The 19,709-nt window shown below is 35.3% G+C and overlaps 1 protein-coding gene across 1 annotated transcript; it reads right to left on the minus strand.

Moving 5' to 3' along the window:
- Window positions 1-7,044: 7,044 nt before the first annotated feature.
- Window positions 7,045-17,290, minus strand: LOC145801985 (MLP-like protein 31). Its single transcript, XM_082894034.1, has 2 exons — window positions 17,058-17,290; window positions 7,045-7,504 (listed from the first exon to the last, which is right to left on the minus strand). The coding sequence occupies exons 1-2, from the start codon at window positions 17,242-17,244 to the stop codon at window positions 7,206-7,208; spliced, it is 486 nt and encodes a 161-aa protein (XP_082750160.1). The 5' UTR covers window positions 17,245-17,290; the 3' UTR covers window positions 7,045-7,205.
- Between the last annotated feature and the right edge of the window lie 2,419 nt (window positions 17,291-19,709).

The raw sequence follows: 19,709 nt of genomic DNA on the forward strand, positions 1-19,709 counted from the left end.
CCTACTAACCAACTGATTCAGCCACATTGGCCTAACTAACTCCTTCCTCCTGCATCAGAATTTCATCTGGTAACAACACCTCCTGTCGTCTAGGCCTGCCATGCCTACTACCACCACATCCACGTCTTGACATGCTAATAAATGTAATACCAAAGATTAGCACATTTACAAACGTACCAAAGCTAACTCACTCCTATCCTAATGCGATGGACAACAATTAATGCACTCCACATAAGCACACCATCACATAAACGCATACGAATTTCCTTTCTGAATAATGATCGCCCCACAACGTTGCTAGAGTTTCAGCTAGAAATACCGGTGATCAAGTGCTCTTCTAACAGGACTTCTAGAAACTCGTAGACCCACTCAACATCTTACATAAACATGCTATCACATAGCATACCATACATACTAATATCTTTATCAAGCAAAATAATCCCATTGTGGTAAGAACCACTTCCCACGTACCCAAAGTATTCAAATCTGGTATGCTCTGATACCAAGTTGTAACACCCTCAAAATTTAAGAAAATAAACCATCCATGATATTAGTAAATGACAACAATGTATAACTATAATATTCTGAAATAAGTACCCTTCAATTCCGTCTAATTCTGTGGTACAAAAAGTAGCACATGCAGTTATACATTCACAAGTCCTAACCCTGAATCTATAGCATGTATTACAAATTAAAGATGCGAAATAAGAGTTAAAACAAATAAGAAATTCCCTAAAGGTTTATAACTTTCCAAGACAATGCTTGGTTACAACAAAAGTGAGTTTTCAACTCAATATAGATAAAGTCCTAGTCTTGTACAAAATAATTACAACAAATAACCAAAATTGAAGCTCTTGCTCTAAGTCTTCCCAAGCTATTGCCTTGGCGAAGGCATATCATCAGCACCTGAAAATGGTTTCTCGCATAGGGTGAACTAAAGCCCAGTAGAGATAATACAACACAGTTTATGAATCTTAACAAAGATATAAGGTGAATGCATATGCAAAGCTTGTGCCAAAATAGTTTCATTTTTCTTTCTAAAACCATGCAAGCCAAGTTTATATCACAATTTATGATATCATTTTCTTTAGAATAAAAAATAGGGTAATGAATATAACATTGTTAATCTCTAGGACGTGTTTGCAAGTAGGCTACAAGCACTACTAATTTGTCATTTTTACCAGTATTAACTGGAAGGCTCAACACCTAACCATACGAGTTTCTGGTATTTCACCAAGGATACATAGGCCAACTTAATACCACAACTACACTCCTACCCAGATTCACTATGTTATTCACCTTTTTTTCTCAAAACAATGACATTTTCAAATGTGTTAAATATCCTACAATGCTCAATGCAATGGATGAGAACATAGTTTCAATTCTCCTAATTCTCATGAAATTTCTACAACAATCATAGCCATCCTCCACCGATAGCCCAAAATAGACATCTCTAAATAGATAAATAATTTTCATAATGTAAACTTTCCAAATTTTGAGATGTGAGTGGTAATACATACCCAACTCCACCATCCTCATCAATTTTCACATTTCCAACATCCATTCTAATTATTTAAACAAAATCAACATTTGAGATATTTAGGGTGAAAATCCCCTTTTCTTCCAAAATCCATTCCAAGTATCAAAACCAACCACTTTATCAACTTAGCCCCATTTCCAATCCCACAACCATTTTCAAGAATCCATTGAAAATCCCTCCTTTGATTTTTAAACCCAAAACCCTAAGTTTGTTCAAAAATCCCCAAATCACAATATTATTTTAGAAATAGCAAATAACTAAGTTAAAAATCATGAGAAAGTGCGGAGAATCCCTACCTCAAGCTAGAAGACAAGGAAGAACAATGATTACAACTCAGCGAAGCCAAAAACCAACTTTGCTCCGATCACATTGGAGCTCTCTATGTGCTCTACCTTTCTAACAAAGGCACTAGGGTGAAGAAATCAACAGATCTAGGCGTACTTGTAGAGACAAGGTGAGTTTTAGAGAGAGAGGCTCTCGATTTAGGATTTTTAGAAAGTTTACAGAGAGGGATATGAAAAGTGAGCGAAAAATGTGACTTTACAAACTACTATACACACAGAAAGCTCGAACGAAAGAAGTGTTGCTCGAGCGAAAGAAGTGTTGCTCGAGCGACCAGACACAATAAGTGAGACCACTCAAGTGAAGAAGTTTACTGCTTGAGTGAATAATACAAACTTCCAAAAGTTTTACAAGTAGAGGACCATCGCTTGAGCTTAAGAAGGGCCGCTCCAGCCAACACCACTTCGAGTGCAAGAGCAACCACCCGAGCACCGAATGCCAACTGTCAGTATCTCTGCAGACCTGGAAAAGTACTTAGAGTTCTTAAATACTGCTCAAGGCGCAAGAAGTGTCGCTCAAGCAAAGAAGCCAAAATCTGGGTAGGAACCATTTTGAAAAATTAACTCCCGACTTGTTCCAAACGCAACTAATAAGGCACTCCAATAGTCAAACTCATTAAGGAATAAGGAGAAATAAGACATGAACAATCGTAAAAGACAATAAAACTCAGACCCAAAATATCAAATAGGTCCAGTTGAAACCATAATCATTATAAGAACACCAAGGATATTTGTAGAAGTCACAGTGGAGGTATAGAGAACTTACAAATTTTGAAGGTTGATCCAAGCCCTGTATAGAAAGAATGCCTTTTCGAACACCTTCGTGACCTTAGGTGCTGGATTATGCTTCGACGTGAGACAGAAATGCTATGGGAAAAGTTAGAGCTCTGTGTTTAGGGTTTAAAGAGAAAGAAGGTAAACGGTAAAAGTGAGGAAGTATGTGTATAGGCAACATATATGTGAAATACACAGAGGCGCAGACGGTTCAAATTTTTTGCTAATACTTGACGACTATAGCAGGGATACTGGCACAATGGGAACGTACCACATGTCCCAAACATGTTAGACATGTCAGATGTGTTCGACGTAACAAACTGATGGATGGACGTGCTAGGCAATTGATGAGACTTCTTGGAACCAGGAAAATTATGGAACTGAGCTACTTTCCTAGCTCAGCTGATATAAGCATTCTTAGCTCGGCTAAAGGAACGTAATCTCAATCATGCTCTGCAGATGGAATTAAGGGGCAATTGAAAGGGTAATTTGTGTAGATAAATTGGGTCAAGCTAGGTGTGATCCTCTTTGGAGATTGGGTCGTGCAATGGACCAAGGTAAGAGCATAGATAGCATGATCTTGGGTTGAAGCTGAAATGGGCTGGTCAATGATGGGCTAGTAAGGCTTGGAGCTAGCTATCCACGAACGATCCACAGACAGACTGAGGTACTAGATTGATTGTCTAGGAGGAAAAGGCCGACCTACCCGTAGCTCAGCGGTGCACCATTGAGTAGATAAGGTCTATACAGTTCGGCCAGTGGCCAAACGGTGTAAAGGTAGCTCTGTTAGCTATCGATAGCCGAGCAGAGTGTTTCCATCTCACTTGGCTGGCAGTAAGGAAGGGTATTTTAAGGATAAGCATTATCCTTTGGGGCTGTGACTTATAGGAGGACTCTGCTATGGACAAATAGAGTCCTACTAGGATTGTGTCACACGGAATCTATAAAAGCTCATGACAAACTTATTCCGAGATATTGGAATTCTAACTCTTGAACACATACAACTTTTTGTCTATTGTCTGCTCGCTGACTTAGGCATTGGAGGGGTTTCTGGCACACACATGCCGACAAGCTCACGTTTGTGTTTTGCAAGTGATAACATGACGACGTTTGAGATAGTGCAAACTTAATCAACAGGATTATACGATAAGAATTATTTTGTGCTCGTACAGTTATATATGCATGTATATTATAATTAAATTTAAATTAGGACAAAGGTTAGAGATAGATTAAAAATAATTTGGAAATTAAGGTTAATTTGTGATTTAATTGAATGAATGTTTTGTTATGAGAATTAATGTTGTTTAAATTAGAATTTTTATGTATAATAAAGGACAATTTACACTAACGTTCCCTGTAGTTTGGGATTTGTGTCATTTTTATGCCTAACTTTTTAATTGTGATACATTTGACTCTGAGTTTTGAATTTAGTTCCAAATAAGGACAATTGAAGACACTTTTACTTCATTTCAAGGGTAAAGTCGTCAATTTGATAAAATATAAACTACTCTGACAAAAATAAATGTCAAAAGAAATTTTAAAAGTTATTTCTACCCACGAAAGAACAAATTATATAAAAATAATAAATCTGTTACATTTTTTTTTTTTTTTTTACCAAATTAATTTTTAGTATATGTTTAAATGACGATCATGAAATGGGTGATTTTTTATTTTTTTATTGATATTTTTAGATGGTTATCATATAGTAGATAGTTGTATTTGTTGTTAACGGATATTTTTTTATGTTTATAATGTAATGGATGGTTATTAGACTTTTAATGTATAATCGATATATTTAATTTATGAAATACTTTTAGTTTTGGATTTTCTGATTTAATGAATCAAAATTGTTGCCATGTTTAACTTTTGAAAAAAATATAATATAATTCAACGAAAACAAATATCAAAAAAGAATTATTTTAAAAAATTATTTCTACCCTCCCAAAATATAAAACAATATAAAAATGATGCATTTTTAGTTTTTTTTTTCACCAATTTAATTTTTAATTTTTTAGAAAAAAAAAATTTTGAAAATAAATTCTAAAAACCAAACCAAATAGAACTTTATAACTACGAAAGTTTCAACATTATTTATTAAAAAAAATGTCATTACATTTCAAAAACCATACAAGTTAACGAATACAAAATAAATTGTTTGACGACTTTGCCCTTGAAATTGACTGTTTGCAGAGGAAACATGCTTGATTGTCTTTATTTGGAACAAAATTCAAAATTCATGATCAAATGTATCACAGTTAAAAAGTTATGAACCAAAATAACACATGTCTCAAATTACAGGAACTGTTAGTGTAATCCGCCCTATAATGAAAGAGAGGGGAAGAAACAAAGAGAAGTACCCAAATGAAGAAGAAAAGTCAAAAGTGTATTATGGTCATTTCAAGCATTCTGTTAATAGAGTTTGAGTTGCAATGTAGTTCAAAGCCACAAGGGAGGTCTCTGTCTATTTTGAAACTATATGAAATAAAATGCTCTAAGTCTAAATTATACGGAGGTGAAGTGAATTTTGTTCTAAAAAATAAGAAAGTGAAGGTTGAAGACTAAATAGGACATTTATCAGTTGAGGGGCCACTACACATGCACACATGGAATGCTGATAAGGTGCGAATTGCCTTGTGGGTGAAGTCCTCAGATTCTTTTCTGGCTTATTCTGTCAATGATCTGGTTCATAATCTGCAACAGGTGAGAAGGTGCCTGGGTTGAATCAGCAGTAGCTTGCCTTGGTTTAGAATCTGCTTTACCTTACTTTGCTGCTAGTATTACTCTTGGAGCTGGTTCTGGTTTGTCTGCTGTTCTGCTGGTCTGCTAAGTTGGTTGTTTGGATTTAAGGCTTTGCTCAGCTGTTATGTTGGCTGCAAATCTGGGCTGCTATGTTGGTTGACTGCTATTCTGCTGGTCTACTAAGTTGGTTGTTTGGGTTTAAGGCTTTGCTCAGCTGTTATGTTGGCTGAAAATTTGGGAGAGCTGAACTAATATGTTGTTTAGGATTTTTCTGGGGTTGCTGCTGGTCTGATGCTGGTGAGAGGTCTGCTGCTGGTTTTTCTGAGCTGCATCTGGGGTTCTTTGCTAACTTTGAGATATGTTTGGTGTTGTTGGGCTGCTGATTAGTGGTAATTTTGGATTAATGCTTCTAATTAAATTTGGGACTGCTGGGCTACTGTTGATGTGTCAAATAAAATGTGGGGCTACTGCTGCTCTTGCTGCTGGCTTGCTGACGGTGAGAAGTCAACTTATGCTGCTGATTTCATAAAGTTCTACCTATTTTTACTTGGTAGCCCTCTGGTTTGGGTTGGTGTTTGGTGAAGATGGAATGTTGATAAAAGGAATAAATACTCTGTGGTGGCTGCTGCTGCTATATCGGAATGCTGATTCTACTGAATTGTTGTTGTCTTGCTGCTTCTACTGCTTGTGTGTTCTGTTTTACTGGGGTTGTTTTTGCTCTGCTCGGTTGGTTTTGCTGCTGCCGGTGGGGTGGTTGTGGGCTGTTTCTGCTTTGTTTGTTGTTGATGTTTTGGTGGTTGTTGGTCATGGTTGCTGGGTGGAGTTTCATAGGTCAAAGGGGTGTTTGGTTATTGGTTGATTCCAAAAGAAGGTAGATTGGGGTTTTGATTCACTGGGGGGGTTTTCTTGTTGGGTTTGGTTTCTCACCAACCCTTAGGGTTGAGCTTGTGATTGGGTAGTTTGCTATGATACTTTGTGCTCTTCTCCTCTTTTATTGATGTATTTGCATATATAAAGTATGTGTTGTCATCAATAAAACTTTCTTTTTACTGATAAAAAAAAGGGCAAATTATATATACACCCCTCGAGGTTTGGCTAAATTACAGATACCCCCCTGAGGTTTCGGAAATTACATCCCGCCCCCTGAGGTTTGTATTTTCATAACAATTTGCCCCCTGAGGTTTATATTTCATAACAAATTACCCCCTAATTTCTTATGCAAATATAGCATTCAGGGGGGAATTCGTAATTTCTCAAACCTCAGGGGGGCATCTGTAATTTAGCCAAACCTCGAGGGGTGTATATGTAATTTGCCCTAAAAAAAAAAAAAAAAAAAAAATACACATAAAATGCAATTGAGCCAAGGCAAGGGGCCACGCCCCTATTGTCTACACTTTGGTCCATCCTTACTTATAATAACACACTCATCAAGTGTGCACACACCATTAGTGTATATATAGTGGGTAAGATTGATATAATTTCCCTAAAAACTTTTTAAAAACTTAAAAGGCATATAATGAAGTAAAATTCACAAACATTTATTTATATATATTTTCACATAGAACATAAAATAGTAAGTCTTCCTTATGTTACATACATCAGAGGAAAGACAAACACAAACACTCAAACCAGCAAAACTAGCACACAATAGAGAACTCAAAGCTTTGCAATACAACTTCATAATACTGCCAAAAATAATGTTGTACATAAATGGATTTTTATCATATTTTCTTAATATAGGACACAAAGTGGTAGGGCCTACATTAATAAATACAGGTGTGACTCATACCTTGTATCTAGCACTAAGAAAATCAAGTAAAAAGTTCATTTATGTAATAGCATTCTGCCTTGACAAGGTGTGCATCAATATCTTTAGTAACACCAACTGCCAAGTCCAAATATTTATCTGGTGTTGGGGCATTCTCATTGACCTTCTCATATTCAATAGTCCACTTAACTAAGGCCCCCTCACCTTTTTCAATAACTTGGAGGATTGATTTGAAGCTCTTGTAGCACTGCGTGATCTCTCCTTCAAAGATGTTGAAAGTTACCACCTTGTTTTCATCATCTATGGACTCAACTGTCTCCTTGGCAGATTCCGCGTTTTTATCTAGGTTTTCACAATGAATTGAAGTTGTGAGAATCCGAATATAAAAATTAAGTAAATAATTAAATAATAATTTTACAAATCTCAAATATTTTATTATGAATCTTTAAGTGCAAATTAATTATTATTGGAGGATCTTTTAATTAATTTTAAACCTAAAATAAATTTATGGTGAAAGTCATTGATTGAGAAGCAAGATTTATTATTAAAAAAAAAAAAAAATAGAGAAGAGAGTGTGACTTGAACTCTAGACCACAAAATTAATAAATTAGACTCTTACCATTTGAGTTGCATGTAACTTATAGATGTATTTTGTATATTTATCTATCTATTTGACCTAAGTGTGCCCACCACTAGTATAAAATAAAATAAACACAAACCCTACTCTATTATTTGTTCACCACATAGGGCAACAACAGCAGCCACGGGAGAGGGTTAGAGAGAAGGAAAAAAAAAGAAAAAGATGTTGCAATCAAAGAACTTTTGGGGGTGTTGTGTTGTGTGTGATCATCAAAGGTTAGCCCTCCTTGGTTTTCTCCTCTTCTTTTTGTTCTTCATCCTTATTCTATAACTATTTTGTTCATTGATGGAGAGGTTGTAGGTTTATGTATTGTGTATATAGATATCCTATCAAGAAACTTGAGGAGCTAAATTTATGTATAAAGAATGAGTGTAATTCTTGGTTCAAAAATTCTGCACAGAATCGCAAACTTTAAAAATCAAGAAACCATATCAAACGGATGAATTTTAATCTGAAATTTTTACAGTAGATCAATTGCACATTGAATTGCATATCTGAATGTTTTCATAATTTTTGGGAGTCGAAATCCATATAAATTGACGTATTCAAATCTGTCCAGGAAACCAGTCCGAAACAGTAAATTCGGGATTGTTGTTCTCTTTGGGTATAAATCCAAAAATTATCAAATTAGTGTCATTAGAACCGGTTACGAGTCTAGTTTCATACGTTTTTGGCCTTGCATTGATTGCTCGTGTATATTAAGAGAACCGTCAATTTCTTTAAAGTGCTGCAGAAAACAACCTGTTTGGATATAATAAATTGTAGAAAATTATTTTGATAAGAAAATCAAGTGAAACCAATTGGGTTTGAAACTTAGGATATATTAGTTGATATCTGGAGGTTTTTGGAATTTTTTGAATAGCGTGGAGTGGGTTTTGTAATTTTCAAAGTTAGCGAATAGATTGGGAAAACTAGTTTAAAACACTGTTTTATCTTAAAGTTATTTTTAGTTAAGTTTCGATCGGAACCTATGTCTTGGGTGATTTTAGACCTTGAAGAATATGAACTTAGGTAATATTTAAGAGTAACGGTGAGTTGGGTTGAGCCGTGTTAGTGCGCTTTAGTTGAGGTTACTTAGTTTATTATTCTTTAGTATTTTTAAATTAGTAGTGACGTATAGTTTTCATATTGGTTCAGGACACTAGTTGGACTTCCATACTTTATTCGAGGATTATACTATTTCGTTTTCAGGTGAGTAGTTTCATGCTACGTATTTTTATAAATGTTTCCCTACCCTAAATTGTTGGAAAATTAAATTGTTGTTTCATGATTAAACTGTTTTGATAAATTATTATATTATCAATTGAATCAAATTATTTCTGAAACATGTGTGAACTTGGCATACTGTAAACTATTTGTTTTGGTCTCATGTTTATAATGATGAACTACCATGTTTTGCGAAACTGATGTGTATTGATTATTGGGACCATGTGTGTATTTAGTCCAGGGAAATTATTCCACTGTGTGGGGTGACTTTGGCCACTAGGGAACAGATCCGGGTTGGGCCGTGATGACTCTAGTGCTCAACGATTGTAAGGAACAGACCTTTAAAAACAACTAGGTGACCTTCAATCGGATCGTCTTTGAGAAAAGGCCCAGGTGCCACCCTGAGGATGACTCTTAGTTCGGTATTGGATCCAACGGGGCTTATAGCCTGAGAAATGTGTGGCAGATTATTTGTTTTTCTTGGTACCCAGAAAATTATTGGTGTTCATGTTATAATCTGTTTTAAGTGAAAAATGTCGTTTATCTTGTTCTTGCGAGACATGAGTATTTTAAGTGTTGAACTGTGGAACCTTCTTTTTGAAACAGATTGTATTTACCAAACTGTATGCCAATCTAGTTTCTATGATATATATCTTATTTTGGAATTGAACCCTGTTTTCAAAACTGTATTTACTATCCATGTTGCTACTCACTGAGCTATCAGCTGACTTAGTTGTTTACCATTTCCAGGTGTTAGATGGACTTAGAGTGGACTCATGGCGTAGCGGGGACTCAATTGCATGGACCTCTAGGGCATTTATTTAATTTTCTTTTAGGTTGCTTTGTGTCGAGTTTTGTGCATACTTTGTGATTGGGTTTTATTTAGAATTATTTTATTTTGTGGGTTGTTTATATCCCATAAGTTTGGATGGCTTTTGATTATGGTTGATTTTGCCGTTTATAATTGTGGCATGTCTGGATTGAGTTTTGGTTATTTATTATTGGACTATTGTTCAGTTGTTCAATGTGATTGGATTCGTATTTAGGCTTACGTGTGCCTTGGGCTAAGTCCCTGTGGGCCACGGCCGGTCATGCCCGGATTTGGGGTGTGACAATTGTGGTATCAGAGTTATAGGTTTATCGAGTTACATATCTTGCATTTCATCATTTAGATGAGGTCCGAGTCCCTATAGTCCTTAGTAGTGTTTAGTTAAGTCAGTTTTGTTTAAACTTGTGTTGAATCTTTCTTGATTTCAGTTTGAGGTTAAGCGTTGGTACCTAGATATTTACACGGATTTTTGATTTTTTGTGAGCCTTTGATGTTTGTATTACCGTGTGTAATCCATTAGGAGAAACAGTAGTGTTGAGAGATGTCTGTAGATCTTGTCAGATAAAGATGGATGGTAGGATTTTTCTAGTGGATTTGATTTCTTTAGAGATGAAGGATTTTGATGTGATTTTGGAGATGGATTTGTTGACGAAGCATCATGCTTCTATTGATTGTTTTAGAATGGGAGTAGTTTTTGCAATGCTGGGACAACTTGAGTTTTTCTTCCAGGGGGATAGGAAAGGGTCTTCTATCTGTTTTACTTCTTCCTTTTAGGCTAATCGAATGTTAAGTAAAGGGTGTAATGATTATTTAGCTTGTGTGGTGAGTATTGAACTGTCGGAATAGAAGTTAGAGGAGTTGCCTGTAGTGAGTGATTGTGTTGATGTTTTTCCAAAGGATCTACATGGACTTCCTCTAGATCGCGAGGTAGAATTTTTCATTAACTTGGTCCCAACACAACACTTATTTCTAAAGTCCCCTATATAATGGCACCATTGGAGTTGAGGGAGTTTCAAACTTAGTTATAGAAGTTGTTAGAGAAATGTTTTATTAAGCCTAGTGTTTCAACTTGGGGAGCACATGTGTTGTTTGTGAAGAAGAATGATGGGTCTATGAGGTTGTGTATTGATTGTTGAGAATCGAACAAAGTCACAGTGAAGAATATGTATCCTTTGCCACATATTGTTGACCTATTTGACCAATTGTAGGGAGTTCAAGTATTCTCTAAGATTGACTTGAGGTCAGGCTATCACCAGTTGAAAGTAAAGGATGAGGATGTTCATAAGACTACTTTTAGAACCCGTTATAAGCATTATGAGTTCTTGGTGATACCTTTTAGTCTCACAAATGCACCAGCCACATTCATGGATTTGATTAATAGAGTATTCAAACCCCAACTAGATAAAATTTGTGGTAGTGTTTATTGATGATATCCTAATTTATTCGAGTAAAGAGGAGCATGAGCAGTATTCGAGGGTAGTATTTTAGATCCTTAGGGAGAAGAGACTGTATGCAAAATTTAAGAAGTGTGAATTCTGGTTGAGCAGTGTATCCTTTTTGAGCTATGTAGTGAGTAAAGATGGGGTATCTATGGATAGCACGAAGGTGATAGCAATTATTGATTGGCCGCGACCTATTTCTGTGACAGAGGTACATAGCTTTCTAGGGCTTGCTGGATATTATAGATAGTTTGTGGAAGGATTCTGCTGTATTGCTTTGCCATTTATAAACCTCACTAGGAAAGAGGTAAAGTTTGAGTGGAATGATGATTGTGAGTGTAGCTTCTAAGAGTTTAAACAAAGGTTGATATTAGCTCCAATCCTTGCCTTATCTACTGATGGTGGTGGTTTTGTGATTTATAGTGATGCTTCACGACAAGGTTTAGGATGTGTGCCCAGGCAGCATAAGAAGGAGATTACTTATACGTCACAACAGTTGAAAGTACATGAGAGAAATTATCCCACGCACGACTTGGAGTTAGCAACATTGATTTTCGCTCTTAAGATCTAGCGACATTATTTGTTTGGAGAGTCATGTGAGATTTACACTGATCATAAGAGTTTGAAGTACATTTTCACACAGAAGGAACTAAATTTGAGGCAAAGAAGATGGCTTGAGTTACTAAAAGATTTCGACGTAAATGTTTTGTATCATCCAGGGAAGGAAATGTAGTGGCGGATGCCTTGAGTAAGAAGGTCGCAATTGGAGATACAACTGCTTTGTGTATTAAGAGTTGTTTTGTGGAAGACATGAGACGTTTGAGGCTTGACGTTGTTACGCCTGGTGATAGGGCTTATTTTAGTCAATTGACAGTTCAGCCAAACTTGAGAGAACGGATTCATTTAGCACAGGAGATTGACCACCAGTGTGAACGTATTAAAGGAGAGATGGCAGAGAGTAAGAATGTAGACTTTGTGGTTAGTGATGACGGGTTGCTTAGATTCCGTAGCCGAATTTGTGTTTCTGTTGGTTGTGATTTGAGGAAGGAGATTATGGCAGAGGCACATAGTTCTAGTTATAGTTATAGCATTCATCTTGGAAGTACTAAGATGTATCGGGATCTTTATGAACATTTTTGGTGGAATGGTATAAAGGGAGATATTGCAGAATTTGTGGCTCAGTGTTTGGTGTGTTAACAAGTTAAAGTAGAATATTAGAAACCTGCGGGGAAACTACAACCCTTACCTATACCAGAGTGGAAGTGGGATCATGATACCATGGACTTTGTGTGTGGTTTACCTTGTACTAGTAGTAATCATGATGCAGTTTGGGTTGTTGTTGATAGATTAACCAAGTCAGCACATTTTATTGCAGTTCGGATGAACTATTCTCTAGCTCGATTTGCATAGTTTTATGTGAAGGAGATTGTTAGATTGCATGGTGCACCTGTGTCAATAGTGTCAAATCGGGACCCTCGTTTTGTGTCTAAGTTTTGGGGTGCGTTACAATCAGTTATGGGTACATGGTTAAATTTTAGTTCGGCTTATCACCCTTAGACAGATGGAGTATTGGAGAGGACTATTCAAATCCTTGAGGATATGTTGAGGGCTTATGCTTTGGAGTGGAGAGGTAATTGGGATGATTATTTGCCGCTCATGGAGTTTGCGTATAATAATAGTTATCATTCTAGTTTGGGAGTAACGCCTTATGAGGCTTTGTATGTGAGGAAGTGTAGGTCTCATTTATGCTGGTATGAGGTTGGTAAGAGGCGAATGTTGGGACTTGATTTGGTGGAGGATGCTACACAGAAAATTATCACCATTAGAGAGAGATTATTGACTGCTCAGAGTAAACAAAAAAAAGTTATGCTAATCATCGTAGGAGAGACTAAGAGTTTCATGTGGGGGATATGGTATTCTTGAAAGTATCACCATGGAAAGGAGTCATCAGGGTTAGAAATAAATGAAAGTTGAGTTCTAGATACATTGGACCATTTGAGGTATTAGAGAAGGTTAGTGAGGTTGTGTACCGTGTTGTTTTACCCCCTAGGTTGGCAGGAGTGCATAATGTGTTTCACGTGTCTATGCTGTGGAAATATGTGCACAGTCCGTCGCATGTGATAGATTATGAGCCGCTTCAGATTAGAGAGGATTTTTCGTATGAGGAGATACCTGTTCAGATTTTGGATTCGAAAGAGAAAAGGTTGCGTACAAAGGTCATTAAATTGATTAAGGTACTGTGGCGTAATCATCTAGTTGAAGAGGCGACTTGGGAATGTGAGGACGAGATACGCGAGAAGTACCCACATCTATTCCCATGATTTACTCAGGTTAGTTTCGAGGACGAAACTTTTTTTTTAGTGGGGGAGAATGTGAGAATCCAAATATAAAAATTAAGTAAATAATTAAATAATAATTTTACAAATCTCAAATATTTTATTATGAATCTTTAAGTGCAAATTAATTATTATTGGAGGATCTTTTAATTAATTTTAAACCTAAAATAAATTTATGGTGAAAGTCATTGATTGAGAAGCAAGATTTATTATTAAAAAAAAAAAAATAGAGAAGAGGGTGTGACTTGAACTCTAGACCACAAAATTAATAAGTTAGACTCTTACCATTTGAGTTGCATGTAACTTATAGATGTATTTTGTATATTTATCTATCTATTTGACCTAAGTGTGCCCACCACTAGTATAAAATAAAATAAACACAAACCCTACTCTATTATTTGTTCACCACATAGGGCAACAACAGCAGCCACGGGAGAGGGTTAGAGAGAAGGAAAAAAAAAGAAAAAGATGTTGCAATCAAAGAACTTTTGGGGGTGTTGTGTTGTGTGTGATCATCAAAGGTTAGCCCTCCTTGGTTTTCTCCTCTTCTTTTTGTTCTTCATCCTTATTCTATAACTATTTTGTTCATTGATGGAGAGGTTGTAGGTTTATGTATTGTGTATATAGATATCCTATCAAGAAACTTGAGGAGCTAAATTTATGTATAAAGAATGAGTATAATTCTTGGTTCAAAAATTCTGCACAGAATCGCAAACTTTAAAAATCAAGAAACCATATCAAACGGATGAATTTTAATCTGAAATTTTTACAGTAGATCAATTGCACATTGAATTGCATATCTGAATGTTTTCATAATTTTTGGGAGTCGAAATCCATATAAATTGACGTATTCAAATCTGTCCAGGAAACCAGTCCGAAATAGTAAATTCGGGATTGTTGTTCTCTTTGGGTATAAATCCAAAAATTATCAAATTAGTGTCATTAGAACCGGTTACGAGTCTAGTTTCATAAGTTTTTGGCCTTGCATTGATTGCTCGTGTATATTAAGAGAACCGTCAATTTCTTTAAAGTGCTGCAGAAAACAACCTGTTTGGATATAATAAATTGTAGAAAATTATTTTGATAAGAAAATCAAGTGAAACCAATTGGGTTTGAAACTTAGGATATATTAGTTGATATCTGGAGGTTTTTGGAATTTTTTGAATAGCGTGGAGTGGGTTTTGTAATTTTCAAAGTTAGCGAATAGATTGGGAAAACTAGTTTAAAACACTGTTTTATCTTAAAGTTATTTTTTGTTAAGTTTCGATCGGAACCTATGTCTTGGGTGATTTTAGACCTTGAAGAATATGAACTTAGGTAATATTTAAGAGTAACGGTGAGTTGGGTTGAGCCGTGTTAGTGCGCTTTAGTTGAGGTTACTTAGTTTATTATTCTTTAGTATTTTTAAATTAGTAGTGACGTATAGTTTTCATATTGGTTCAGGACACTAGTTGGACTTCCATACTTTATTCGAGGATTATACTATTTCGTTTTCAGGTGAGTAGTTTCATGCTACGTATTTTTATAAATGTTTCCCTACCCTAAATTGTTGGAAAATTAAATTGTTGTTTCATGATTAAACTGTTTTGATAAATTATTATATTATCAATTGAATCAAATTATTTCTGAAACATGTGTGAACTTGGCATACTATAAACTATTTGTTTTGGTCTCATGTTTATAATGATGAACTACCATGTTTTGCGAAACTGATGTGTATTGATTATTGGGACCATGTGTGTATTTAGTCCAGGGAAATTATTCCACTGTGTGTGGTGACTTTGGCCACTAGGGAACAGATCCGGGTTGGGCCGTGATGACTCTAGTGCTCAACGATTGTAAGGAACAGACCTTTAAAAACAACTAGGTGACCTTCAATCGGATCGTCTTTGAGAAAAGGCCCAGGTGCCACCCTGAGGATGACTCTTAGTTCGGTATTGGATCCAACGGGGCTTATAGCCTGAGAAATGTGTGGCAGATTATTTGTTTTTCTTGGTACCTAAAAAATTATTGGTGTTCATGTTATAATCTGTTTTAAGTGAAAAATGTCGTTTATCTTGTTCTTGCAAGACATGAGTATTTTAAGTGTTGAACTGTGGAACCTTCTTTTTGAAACAGATTGTATTTACCAAACTGTATGCCAATCTAGTTTCTGTGATATATATCTTATTTTGGAATTGAACCCTGTTTTCAAAACTGTATTTACTATCCATGTTGCTACTCACTGAGCTATCAGCTGACTTAGTTGTTTACCATTTCCAGGTGTTAGATGGACTTAGAGTGGACTCATGGCGTAGCGGGGACTCAATTGCATGGACCTCTAGGGCATTTATTTAATTTTCTTTTAGGTTGCTTTGTGTCGAGTTTTGTGCATACTTTGTGATTGGGTTTTATTTAGAATTATTTTATTTTGTGGGTTGTTTATATCCCATAAGTTTGGATGGCTTTTGATTATGGTTGATTTTGCCGTTTATAATTGTGGCATGTCTGGATTGAGTTTTGGTTATTTATTATTGGACTATTGTTCAGTTGTTCAATGTGATTGGATTCGTATTTAGGCTTACGTGTGCCTTGGGCTAAGTCCCTGTGGGCCACGGCCGGTCATGCCCGGATTTGGGGTGTGACAGAAGTTGTCAAAATTAGTTGGAGTTTCTATCACTTGACTGCAAAAAGAGGATTACTGTATATCAAAACTAAAAAAATAAAAAATTAACCGTTTTAATGCACCACGTACATGGTAAGATATTATTTGTCCATATTATCTTCTTACTTGATAAGTATTTCCAAATAAGAAACTAATTATTAATATTCACGTAAGTGGTGGCACAAAGGGTATAAGAAGCAGATAACGTATAGCATTTTTATTTTGTATGAAATGACCTCAACTTCAACTAGAACTTGTGATTTGAAACAGTAGGGTAAGAATTTTGAGAATAGAGAATCTTGTGCCCTTGTTTTCGCATTAATTTGGTCAAATGTATTCAATGATTCCATGGTATGCAATTTTTTTAGTTTGTTTGTGTATATTCTTCAAACTAAGTTGTCATATTTATATTGGGTTATTGAACCCTAAAATCAAATTAATTGGAAGGCAACCTTTCACGATTGACCTCCTGCCTTCTCAAACTCATGATCCTATTTCAAGAATCCCTTGTTTTGAGTTTCTCATAATATGGATTGTTGCCGTCTCAATCTTGCGATCATATTTCAAGAATCCCTTGTTTTGAGTTTCTAATAATATGGATTGGCTGAAAGTGCATTGAAGACAGAGAAACAAAAAAATTTGGAGGTTAGTGGATCCCTCCTAGCTAAAAGAAGAGAACAAATTACAAGCAGCAAATAGAGATGAACTCACATCTAGTCATAGCCTGGTGGGCTTGTATAATGTATTTGCATGAAATTAATAGGCAAAACAAAGTTAGAATTTGGTTTGGGGTTGTCTTACCAAGGACATAATTCCATTTCTTGATTGAGCCTACATTCTCCCAGTCACCTTCATGCACGTCAATAGCTGAAACTTTTTCAGGGCAGATGTTTGGGATGTGGTGTGCTCTACTCCTGAATATGTGATAAAACTTATCAGCGGAAGACTGTATTTCAACTTCAACCTCCAACTTACCAACTACACTCATATTTATCTATCTACAAAAAACCCAACACTTATAAGTTGAAAACTTAATGAAGAGGCAGATGTGGAGGACACTACCCTGCCTTACCCTTTACATAGAATGCTTGTGAGCTAGGTTCATAATTTCCCCAGTGCTTTTCCACTTATTTTTGCTGATCTAAGCTGCCTCAGCAATACTATGTAAAATAAATGGTAGTGTTACAAAATAGTGTACAAACAAATTTTAAATCAATTTTTTTTTTTTTTGACCAATAGGTACAAAGGTAATAAGATAAATAATAAATAAATGAACACAGAATCACGTGTCTAATAATAAAAAAAAAAAAATCAGATAACAAATACTATTATGTATTTCATTTTCCTAGATCAAAATCAATCTTCTAATTGCCTCTAAAAGAGATGTTTTCGTCCAGTGACCATTTGGTTGAAATCATTTTGTGTATTCTATTTTGATTAATTAATAATCATACACATCATATTGTGAAATCAGAAGTCAAAAAGACTATTCCACTATTATTATTTCACTTAATTTTATGTAATGAATTTTGTGATTGATTCTCTATTTTAGGATTATTGACTGGTATGGGACAAATATGCTCAGCCTACAAGTTGGCATAAATTTCTTGTCAGGTGAACATAGGGAAGTTGTTAAGATGACACAACCAAATGTGGAAGATGTTTGAGTTCAGGGTTAATTTTTTTTTTTTTTTTTTTTTTTTAATCCTTTTGTGATGGTTATAGTACCCTTTGCTTTCACCCACATTTCGACATACTGAAGAAAAGAATGTGAGTTTGATTGTATGGTTTAATTATTAGTTGTTCAAATTTTTAAATAATATATTATTCATCAAATTAGGTTTTAACAATTATTCATTTGAACAATCGTTTCTAATTAGACTAAATTAGTTGAAATTGATAATTTCAAGACTTGATAATTGAATAAATAGTTTAAGGTTGTCATAAATAAAAATGGCAATAGTTTAAAGCATGAAAATGAAATTAATTATAATTAATTAATTATAATGGACCATGCTACTGATTGCCGTGGAAATGCGAATAAGAGGTGAAAAATACTAAAAATATTGGAATCCCAATGCAACTTATACACATCCGAAAACATCTTCATATATTTTTACATACTTGTTATATATATACACATTCCATTATTACTTAGCATTTTTCAATGTATAATTATGGTGACAAATTTGAAAGAAGTTTTCATGTATGAATGTGATGTTTAGGATTTGATAAATTAGAATATCAATTGACAATTAAGTTTATTGACCTTGGAAAGTGATGACAATCAAGCTCAAGCCACAAGCTCGGCAGCTAAAACCACAGCTAAAGCCATGACTAGCTCAGCCGCTAAAGCCACAGACGGAGCTGTAGCTTCAAGCTTAACCTGTTCCGTTAGATAGAGCTAGATAGACTGTTAGTTTGTCACAGATATTATTATTTAATTAGTTAGAGATTTTGTATATATAAGTGCTTGTAATCACAGATTCAAGTAATGAGAAAAGTTTACAATAATTCTTCACTGTATCAGAGCTTCATATCAACTCATCCATGGCTTCCTCTTTTTTTTTTTTTTTATCTCTACCTACTAATCTCAATCTTTTCATCTCCAATCTAAGCTCCTTCATTACCGTCAAACTTGATTCTACAAACTTCATTATTTGGCGAAGTCAATTTCAAAATATACTTCGTGCAACTAAGCTTTTGGATTTTACAAATGGATCTGTTCCATGTCCTCCATTGATGATCAAGAATTCGAGTGATGAAGAAATCCTGAATCCAGATCGAGAAAAATGGAATGTTATTGATGCACATTTGCTTAGTTGTACTGCAACAACTCTTGCACCAGCCATTTTCACATCAGTTCTTCATTTCCAACTTAGTGAGGAGGTATGGGACACATTGTGTAAAAGATTTACTCTACTTTCTCGATCTCACATTCATCAAATGAAAAATAGATTGAACCATTTGACTAAGGAATCTAAGTCCAATGAAGACTACTTGAGTCAAATTAAAGAACTTGTTGATAAATTAGCCCTAGCTTCATCTCCTGCCGATGAAAAAGATCTGGTGTTGCTTACTTTAAATGGACTACCTGATGAATTTGATGCTCTAAGAACTGTCATTCGTACCAGAACTGCAGCTATTTCCATGGCTGAATTGAGCTCTCTTCTTTGTTCTGAATCTATTCACATTGAATCCAAACAAAAGAAGAATCAGAACCTTGTGTCCTTTGTTGCTTATGCTGCTACAAAAGGCTCTAAGTCAAGCTATCATGGTTCCTCATCTTCTCGAGGACGATCAGTTCATAATTACAGAGGCACTTCTTGAAGTTCTTTCAGAGGAGGAAGATCATCTAACGGAGGCAGAAGCAGACAATCTTCCGTTAATTCAGGACTGATTTGTCAAATTTGTGGCAAAGCAAATCAAATTGCTTCAGATTGTTGGCATCGA

Source organism: Camellia sinensis, chromosome 11 (assembly GCF_055761805.1).
Source record: "Camellia sinensis isolate YWXY chromosome 11, ASM5576180v1, whole genome shotgun sequence".
NCBI classification, from domain to species: Eukaryota; Viridiplantae; Streptophyta; class Magnoliopsida; order Ericales; family Theaceae; genus Camellia; species Camellia sinensis.

What these genes read in the sequence shown, in the direction of transcription:
- LOC145801985 (XM_082894034.1), bottom strand. Translation starts at nt 17,244, where the DNA reads ATGAGTGTAGTTGGTAAGTTGGAGGTTGAAGTTGAAATACAGTCTTCC. An exon ending in GAAATGGAATTATGTCCTTG is followed by an intron (nt 7,505 to 17,057) that starts GTAAGACAACCC and finishes GTGAAAACCTAG; the next exon opens with ATAAAAACGCGGAATCTGCC.